Source organism: Natrix helvetica (genome assembly GCF_964273705.1).
Source record: "Natrix helvetica genome assembly, chromosome: 2".
NCBI lineage: Eukaryota > Metazoa > Chordata > Lepidosauria > Squamata > Natricidae > Natrix > Natrix helvetica.
In genome coordinates, this window is record NC_138552.1 from 266089978 (window position 1) to 266100473 (window position 10496).

Here is a 10496-nt window from a genome sequence, read left to right on the forward strand (position 1 = left end):
AATCTTCCCTATGGATGATAATGCTGCTTTATTATAGGGTTACAGCAGGGGTGTCAAACTCAATTTCATGGAGGGTCACATCAGGGCTATGGTTGACCGCCGGGAGCCGGGTGAGCATGGCCAACTGGGCAGGCATAGTCAACTGGGTAGGCATGGCCATCTTGACTCAGTGCACTGGACATGGCCAACTGGGTGGGTGTGGCCAGCTTAATGCTATTCACTGGGCATGGCTGACTCAGAACGAAACAAATCATACCAGCTAACAAAATCTTCCATTCCTTTACTTTCCCTTCCCTTCCTTTCTTTTCACAAGAACTAGGGACGGTTGTACCCGAGACACTTTCTCAAGGTACATTTCTGCTTTGGGTTCAGGCTTATTTTATTCCATCACTGCCTTGGCTCTTCCTCCTGTTCCTCAAAGTTATTACCACTGCCCATTACAGAATGCAAGGAGGGGCTCTGTGTAAATAATATTTTTTAATCTCCGAATGGCAGAGGGGATAAAAACAGTTAAACAATTCAAACAGCAACTGATGGGAAAGATTCAAAATACTAGTCCATTAGCTACATGTGGCTTACCGCCTATATTTCTTGAAGTAGATGAGCCCAAACATATAAACCTTGTTATGTATTGGAGGGGGGGGGCTCAAGGTTTTAAGGAACTCTGCAGTATTTAAGGCTAACGGCTTATCTTCAAAATTCCTGAAACCCCTTTCAAAATCAGTAGATTACTGATTCCATCCCCTTTTGGAGTGCAGCACTCAACTTGTCATCTACAGTTTGGCGTGACTTTTAAACTGTTTTACATGACAAGAGAGTGAAAATCCTGCCTTTCCTTTTATTTGTTCAATTTATAAGGCATCCATCTCATGTGACTCAGCTGTTTTACATTTAACAAGGCAGTAAATCTAAGCATAAAATGTATTAATTCAGATGCAGAGTTCCAAAACAGAAAAGTGCCTCCATTCCTGACAAAAACTACATGTTAAAATATAGCTGCCATATCTGAGCTGCAAGCATCTGAACAATTAATAGATGGAAACACAAAACCAGTGTCCCAGAGGCGCTTTGTCAGGAGGCAACTGGACTTTCTCATTTTTCCTTTGAAGATGTTTCGCTTCTTATCCAAGAAGCTTCTTCAGCTCTGACAGGATAGTGGGGAATGGAAAACTATATATTCCTTGCAGACAACTGCTCATTTGTATCCTTTTAGAGCATGGGGGTCAAACTCAATTTCATTGAGGGCCACATCAGGGTTGTGTTTGATCTCGGGGGCTTGAGTGGTGGTGGCAGCCTGGGGCTATGGCCAGGGTGGGTGTGGCCAGCTCAATGTCACTCATTGAGGCTCCGTTTTCATCTGCGATGGCCTCCTGCAGCCCTCTGCCAGTGAAAACAAAATGTGCAGCCTTCCTGGGCCTCCATTTTCACTGGCAGAGGGCTGTAGGAGTCTGTCATGGTGAAAAATGGAGCCTGGGTGGGCCTTGCACAGCCTCCCTGAGCTCCGTTTTCGCTGACAGAGGCATCGTGGGCCAGTCCTTCACTGTTTCCAGGGCAGCTCCACAGGCCAGATCTAAACACCCTCTGGGCCGGATCCAGCTCCTGGGCCTCTTTTAGAGGATCATTGAAGCACTTGGAGGTTTATCTGTGTCCTCAGGTCACCTGAGTAGTGCTCCTGGTTTCTTTAGTCTGCAATCCCCCCCCCCCCTGAATATCCATTCCTACTTCCACACCATTCAAGGGTGTTCATCCCACATTGTATTGCTAAAAGCCTCTAGAGCAGGGGTGTCCAAACTTGGCAACTTTAAGACTTGTGGACTTCAACTCCCAGAATTCCCCAGCCAGCAGAGCTGGGAATTCTGGGAGTTGAAGTCCACAAGTCTTAAAGTTCCCAAGTTTGGACGCCCCTGCTCTAGAGATTCTCAATCATCCAGGTCCTGGTTGTCCCAAAGGTGCTTTTTTGGGAGACAAGACAAAATTGGTGGCTTCTCTATCTCTGTGCTTAAACAAATTGGTTTGTTTAAGTTTTGCCACTCCAATATAGTAGTCCTAGTTAGGGAAAATTTTAGTGAGTGTTGAGCTTTAGGATTTAGTGTCCATTGTCTAAACAACAGATTACTTAATGTTTGGCCAGCAACTTTGGCTGACATCTGCAGGAGCAAAGTCGTCTGCTATACAGATCACAGGCAGTTGAGCAGAGATGGACTCCTGTCTTTATAGCCAGATATCCTGAATCCCCAATCAAGTGTTATTGTCAGCATGATATCTGTAAAAGGCAACTAGACTGTCAAGATAGAGAAGAGAAGTGGAGAGGTCAGAGTCAGTTCTCTTTCAGAAACCAACTACAAGCTTGTTGTGAAAAGGCCATAACTCAGCAGCAGAGCAGAAAAACTGGATAGATTAATGACCTAAACTCTGAAATTTATCCACTCTGTTGTGGCGATATCTCAGTAGAATAGCACTTTGTATATGTTCATGATTCTCTAATTCCCTTTAAAAATAAATTGTTGTAACCTGTGGCTATTGGACAGAATTACACTAGTGCCACTTTAAAAGATTTCTTATCATGCATAAATCAGAATATACACTAAGCTGAGACACATATCTGAGATCACATGTAATGGCAGAATAGACGGAAGATTCTGGGCCTATCTTGTGCGGAGCTGAATTCAACGAATGTCCCTCAATGGCAGGATTTCAAATAAGAGTGGGAAAAAGTTTACAATTCCCTTTTTTTTTTTCCTGGACAACTTTCATACAGGAAGTTAGAAATCATAATCGCTTAGGCCATTATCTAACAAAATGAAATTCAATGTAGAGAAAAGCAAGGTTTTACATTGGGCAAGAAAAATCAAATATACAAGTATAGATTAGATGAAATCTGGCTCAAAAGCAGTGACTGAGAGAGGGATCTTGGAGTCCTAATGGACAATCATTGAAATATGAGCTAGCAGTGTGTAGCAGCAACCAAAAAATTCAATGCAATCCTGGATGCATTAACAGAGCAGAGGTGGGTTCCTACCAGTTCGCACCAGTAGTGGAAATGGCGACTGGGTCTCTGAATCTGTAGGGACAGCATGCTCGCCATGCCCCCAAACAGTTCCCCAGTCACAGCGACATCTTTTTTTTTGACCTTTTAAAATGTTCTGCGCATGCGCAGACCTATTTATAGGCAACTATGCACCGAACCAGCAGTAATGCTAGGAGAAACCCACCCCTGTAACAGAGGGATAGAATGAATATTACGTGAAGTATTAGTACTGCTTAGTAAGACCACACTTAGAATATTGCATCCAGTTTTGGTCACTATATTATAAAAAAGAAGTAGCAATTCTGGAAAGAATGCAGAGAAGAGCAACAAAGGTGATTAGGGGGTGGAGGCTAAAACATATGAAGAATGGTTGCAGGAATTGAGTTTGTCTGGTCTAGTGAAAAGAAGGATTAGGGGTAGCATGATAGCAGTGTTCAAATGTTTGAGTGGCTCCCACAAAGAAGAGGGGATCAACCTATTTTCCAAAGTATCAGACGGCAAGAGAAGAAACAATGGATGGAAACTGATCAAGGAAAGAAGCAACCTATGAAATTAACAGTGAGAACAATTAACCAGTGGAACGACTTGCCTTCAGAAGTTGTGGGCTCCATCACTGGAGGCTTTTAAGAAGCGACTGGAAAGCCACTTGTCTGGAATGGTCTGCTGCTTGAGGAAGGGGCTGGACTACAAGACCGCCAAGGTCCCATCCAACTCTGTTATTCTTTTATTCATTACTTGCTTACTTGTGATGTCACAGAGGATATTAGCAATTTAAGAACCATGACCTCTTATTGATAAGCAATGACAGGCATCATCATAAACCATAACTGCATATAAATTACAGTTGCTGCTTCTGTAGGTGATAAAATTATGCAAATGGTAGTCAGCATTTATTACAGGTGGGATCATGTTTATGCTTATTTCTCTCTCTCTTTCTTTCTCTTTCTCTCTCTCTTTCTCTCTCTTCCTCCTCTAGATCTTTTTCGCTAACCTGACTCGCATTATTATCATGTTTCACACCTGCCCCTCAAGAGGATGATGTAAGCAACTGCGTCCTTTCTCCTGTGTCTCCAGTTTAACTCTGTGGATTTGTGTGTGTTCTCCCGGCAGGTGTATCCTCTGTGGCCTCCCTGATGTCCCTGGCTTGGGTGCTAGCCTCCTATCACAAGCTTCTCCGGGACTCTAGGGATGATAAGAAGAGCATGAGTTATAGAGGAGCCCTTATCCATCTCTTCTGGCGTCTCTTCACCATCTCATCCAGAGTTATCTCTTTTGCCCTCTTTGCTTCCATCTTCCAGCTCTATTTTGGGATCTTTGTCGTGGTCCACTGGTGTGCCATGGCCTTCTGGATCATCCATGGTGGGACAGATTTCTGCATGTCTAAATGGGAAGAGATTCTCTTCAACATGGTGGTAGGGATTGTGTACATTTTTTGCTGGTTTAATGTCAAGGAAGGGCGGACCCGATACCGAATGTTTGCCTATTACACCATAGTCTTGACAGAGAATGCTGCCTTGACGCTCCTTTGGTATTGTTACCGAGATCCCGACACTACTGACTCATATGCTGTGCCAGCGCTTTGTTGTGTCTTTCTTAGCTTTGCTGCTGGGATAGCGCTGATGCTCTTATATTACGGCGTCCTGCATCCCATGGGGCCGAGAGCTAAGATTTTTGCCAGCTCCTGTTGCGCCGAGCTGCTCTGGGGCATTCCTTTGCCCCCTGACATTGAACCCATGGCTCCTCAAACCCCTGGGTATAGGGTGGCCCAGGCTACGCCACCCAGAGCGGCCACGGAGCAACAGGAGGAACTCACAGCTGACACATGCTTACCAGTTTTCCAAGTGAGAGCTATGGTGCCATCAACTCCGTCTGGGAGACCATTCCACCCAGAAGGCCCTCTCATTAAGATAGACATCCCAAGAAAGAGATACCCAGCTTGGGATGCTCATTTTGTAGACCGAAGGTTGAGAAGGACTATAAACATTCTCCAGTACGTCACCCCCACGGCTGTAGGCATTAGGTATAGAGATGGACCTCTCTTGTATGAATTGCTACAGTATGAATCTTCACTTTAAAAGCTCCTTTAAATGCAAATGCCCCTACACATACACACACATACACACACACACATACACACACACAGACCTGCACACTATTGCAAATAAACACCCACCTATTAAAAGAGGGATTTCATGGGGGGAGGGAGAGAGAGGTGGCTTAACTGTTTATGGTGAAGACAGTTCTGAAATAACCTTCCAATAAGTTTTCTTTCTGGTTGCTGTATGTATTTAAAGGAAAGAGAGATCCTCTATGTTTTATAAGTAAAAATGAAATGAAAGGTTTTCTTTTGTTTTTTACACACAGGAGAAAGCAAGAACAACAACACAAACCAACCAGTATTGCAAACTTCCACGATTCAGAGGTTGGAGAAAAATTAATGACTTCACCTCTGAGTTTTGTATCTTACACCAAGTGTAGGACATTATTATAGGGATTGGTGCTGATTGAAAATAATAATACTAATAATAAAAAAATAAAACAAACAAACAAAAAACCTACAACTGCCTTATGCCCTTAGGTGCTGAGTTTCATTACGTACTGTCACCTTCCTCATGCAAAATGTTTTGATTATTTTAATGACATATAATAGATAGATAGATAGATAGATAGATAGATAGATAGATAGATAGATAGATAGATATAGTGACACACGCACACATAGGTGTGTGTATGTGTTTATACATAATATGAAATTGTACAAAAGAATCGGGTAAAAAGGAAATGCCATTGGTTTTGTTAGATTGGCACAAGACAGGTGAAAATGATTACCCTCCCACCTACCCCAAGTGAAGGAAATGCCAGGCTAAATTTAAAGAGGGATCATGGCTGTGTTTTGATTGGTATAAAAGTTACTCTGATTTGATATATTTAAGTTCCACTTTCTCATGTCATTTTGAATGGGACTGTACATTAACTGCATCCCGGCTATGGAAAAAAAGGGGTAATTCTTTATGATTCACTGTATTAAGCTTGAATCTCAGGGTATATCCTCTTTTTTCCCCAAAAAAGCAATGAAAACCCAGATTTTGATTTGCATCTGTTGTACAATGACTCAACAATTAGCATAGCTCAGAAGCACAAAAATGTCCCTTCTGGCACAGAGTCTGCCCAGTTCATTGAAACTGGAGATATTTTTTAAACGTTGATGGGCAAAACTGTTTATTTCTGTGAATTGAATAGGGAAAGCATTACATCCATTTACATCTCTCCTTGTCTGAAAAAGTTGAACCAAGGTGCAAGTCTTCAAAAGCAAGTGATTTTATTGGTTTTCAATGCAATTGTCATTGATATCTTTAAACTTCAAAGCATAACTGGTCTATTTGATTTCTGAGCACATCTTTTAGATAGCCTTTAATTTTAAATTAAGTACCAAAAACAAGCATGAGAGAAAAGAAATACTATTTGAAGGAGTTTATAAAGTATTTTAAAATTCCATAACAACTTCTCTCCTCCCCTCTCCCAATCATTTTCAGTCTTAATAAAACTCAGCATAGTAGCAAAAAGAAAGTCCATTTAAAGGAACATGCTTTGATTGGAAATTGGGCTTCTGACTACAGGCATCATTTTAAGGCTACAAAGAGGGATATATGAATTGAATTTGCAATGATGCAGCTTGTTTTTGTGTGAGCCTTAAAGTGATCTTATGGCATTCTCTGGTTTGTTTATGTTTTTCTATTTTCTAAGGAAAAAAGGAAAACAAAAAAATGAAAATGGAGGATTGAATCTCTGTATGGAAATAACTCATTACTGATGTGTTTCTGGTGAAAATTTGGTGCTTAATATTTCTATTGTTTCTATAGTTGTCATGATTTAGCCAAGACTCATTTGACTCCAATAGCATTTCTGGGGAACTACAAACACAGACTTGTTCTGATGGTGTCCTCTGCTGAATCTATGTAGAAAAGAAACCACCATTCAAACAACAACAGGACAGATTAGTATAGAATTTCAACCTCAACGTTTCAGATACCTGCTCACAGGAAAACTCTACAGCTAGACTCTGCAAGTCTGCATAAACCATATTTGATGTCTGAAGGTTAACATTTTGCTTATTTTCTTCTTTGGCTCTCAGCTGGAATAGCAGACTGTGTACAATATTTCCATTCACGAATCGCTGTTAAAATTATTTTTTCTCTTGTCTAGGGCATCTAAGGTTTCAGTCAAAACCGAGGGACAAAAGGGGAACAAGTGAACCATCCAAAACCAATGCCAGTTTTGGGGTATGGGTGAAATTTTTAAAAAACATGCATAGCGATCTAAGCCAAATAGATATCTTCAGAACAGAAATCCAACAAGAGAGAATGGGTGTAAAACTAAACTGGTGGAAGCATTTGAAAAAAAAGTCATACAAATTGTATATTGTTAAGCTGAAAGTTCTTTTCACCTGAATATACCTGACAGTAACAGATTTTGCAGCGATGCAGGCATTATTATCATTATTATTACAAATATGCTTCAGAAAGGGTTGAGGATTTATTAGGGTAAACTCCAAATGCACAAAAGTCTTATTATTTAAAAAAAAAGCCAAATGTTTACTAATCTCAGGGCAATTAATAATTATTTTAGACTTAGCAACTCTGGGCTTCTTACTGAAATTTGTCGTGTGGCCATCCTTTTATCCACTGTCATCCCCCCCCTCTCCCTCCCCCCACCCCCATTTACTGAGGATAGTCCTATTTCAAACCTCCTACTTTTAATAACACACTGCATTCTTTTTTTTAACTGGAGGGCAGGTACATACTAAAATTGAAATTTCATGCCCCTATGCCAGGGGTGTCCAAACTTGGCAACTTTAAGACTTGTGGACTTCAACTCCCAGAATTCCCCAGCCAGCGCTGGCTGGGGAATTCTGGGAGTTGAAGTCCACAAGTCTTAAAGTTGCCAAGTTTGGACACCCCTGTCCTATGCAGAACCCTGGATATTTAAATATATGTAACAGATACCTGGTTGTATTTATTTATTTAAGAAAACTTGTATGGCTTCTTACCCTTCACTCTCAGTGACAGAAAAATTAGAGAAAATATTTTCATACAAAAGCAAAAAATGCAAAGAATTACAAAATGTTTGGGTCAATATAACTCTATCCTTATTAGCAATCCTAATTTAATAATGAACATGGTCTCCCTTTCTGATTTTTTTGCCATAAAAATAAACAATGGTGGATTGACACAATACTTTACCTGTAAAGATTAAAAATGAAGGCTTTTGGTAGAAGTACTCATTATGTGTAAAGAATTCTACAAATAGTTAGTCTCTGACAAAATGCTGCCCCCTGTTCTATTTTTAAATTTCTCCTCCATTACCACTACATCCAAATAATAAATAGCAAGTAAGACTGACAAAATTTGCCATACAGCAAGTTTGATTTGCAATTGTGAGCAGCTGTGAGCTAAGGTGGCTATTCCTTTTTTTTTTACTTGGGAGTAACATCCCAGGTATATATTGGGATTCTTAATTATTTTTGTATTTTAATAAACCTGTTTATTAAGACCGTTTGTAGGATATAGGTATTTAACAGAAAATAAAGGAATAGAGAAGGAAGTGAAAATATGTCTTAAATATGCAGCAATGCGTCAATTTTCAAATACAGTAGTATAGAATATATGTTTATATCAAACAGTTAGTTCATGCCATCAACCATAATAGTACATTCTTCTACATGAAGATGAATTATTCTATTGATTGTCTAATTTATCATAATAAAAGTAATTCAGCCTTTTTGTAGTCATTATGGGACTGTGCTTTGTTAGACTTTGAGTTAGATAACAGCTCCTATCTGAAATGAGCTAAACATTTAAAAAAATGAAAAGAAATTCAATGAAGAGAAAAATCTTCATATCATGGACTTCAGCCATCTACTACTACAGGTAATGCATCATATTAACAAAGGTCTGCCTGTCATGACAATTATTGATCTAGAAGGCTTCAGGTAATTTTCTGTCTGTACTTTTCTCCTTTTTGCACATTCTTTAATTATCTTCCCCCATCCCAAGACAAATGCTTCTAAAATGAAAATAATATAGGAGAGCAAGTCACTGATGTGGTTATTTTCTAGCTGCAGGGAGGTAGTTAAAACTCCCTATTAATTGTAGTTTAGGGCCTTTCACTACTGCTCACTTAAAATACAGAGAGAGAGAGAGAAATGCCCATTCTTTTGCTGGCAGGAAACTATCAGCATAACATATGCTGTCCCTATTGCAGATCTCTATACTGTCTGTTTTATGCCACTGCAGTCACTTGATGTTCCTTAAATATTGATGGCCATTCTTCCCTCAAGAAACCAGGGTAGCTTTCCAAATATTAGTCAGTGTAATGAAGAAGAAACATTTGATGCCTAATAAAAATAAAGTAACACATACACTTCTAAAGTTGTTTCTATGGAAGTTTGCTCAAAGCACAAACCTATGCTGTTCAAATCTAAGTAACCCTTACTTATTCTCAAGGCTACAGGCTTTCAGCCTTAAAGGAAGAATATTTACAACAATCAAAGTGGAACAGAAGCTTCTAGTTTTTATTATTATTGATGTCATTCTATAAAATTGTTAGCACTATTTCAAACTGTATGTGTCATCCAGTATGTGATAGCTCCCAAGGTACCTTTAAGTGATGACAACTATGCACCCAGTAACTCATTCAAATAGAGGGGTCTTGTATCTACTGGCACCAGTTTGCTGCTACAGACATTTTCCTCAGTGCCCAATGCTGTCTGGCCAACTGTCTCATTTATTTCCCATTAGGATTAGCATGAAAAGGGAAGCTAGCATGCTGCAAGGCAAAGCATTCAGCATAGGATATCATCTTTATTGGCGCTTGAGAGACTCCAAGACTTTCTTGCCAAAATACAAGGGACAGAGGGGTCTCTTCAGTATTCAGTTTCAAAATGAGCTTCTGGTCCAAAGAAAAAGTAATAGTAAAAGTAAAAGTAACCTTCCAATAAATGGCTGCTTTGTGACTAGCTAGGTCCACCTTGACAGCCATTTTAGTATTATGTATGATAGTCCTTGTAGCAGCTTGTTAGAATACCCACAAATTTTCACAATGGGCCAGCCTATTTCAAAGAATTGTTCACTTGAGAAAGCAATTGCTTTCGCTCAGGGGTGTCCAAACTTGGGAACTTTAAGACTTGTGGACTTCAACTCCCAGAATTCCCAGCATGGCTGGGGAATTCTGGGAGTTGAAGTCCACAAGTCTTAAAGTTTTAGACCTGCTTTAGCTTCTCAGCAATAAATATAATCCCCGCTCTCCCTGTAGTTCTGTTTGAGTTGGATATAATAGTTAGTGTCAGATTAATACTGGGAAAACTCAAGATCAAATGCTTATATTCTTATGAAACTGACTGAATGACGTAATCATTATCTTCTCTTGACCTAACATTAAAAACAATTTGAAAGATCAAAATGGGTACCTG

General features: G+C 39.8%; 1 protein-coding gene across 1 annotated transcript in view; it reads left to right on the forward strand.

Moving 5' to 3' along the window:
• XKR6 (XK related 6) overlaps positions 1 to 5103 on the forward strand; it is a gene marked incomplete at both ends in the record, with an annotated part of 193197 nt that extends 188094 nt beyond the window's left edge. Inside the window, one exon of the mRNA XM_081943782.1 lies at positions 4139 to 5103. Within this exon, the coding sequence (XP_081799908.1) occupies positions 4139 to 5103 (965 nt within the window). The remainder of the gene's footprint in view (positions 1 to 4138) is intronic.
• Positions 5104 to 10496: the final 5393 nt, after the last annotated feature.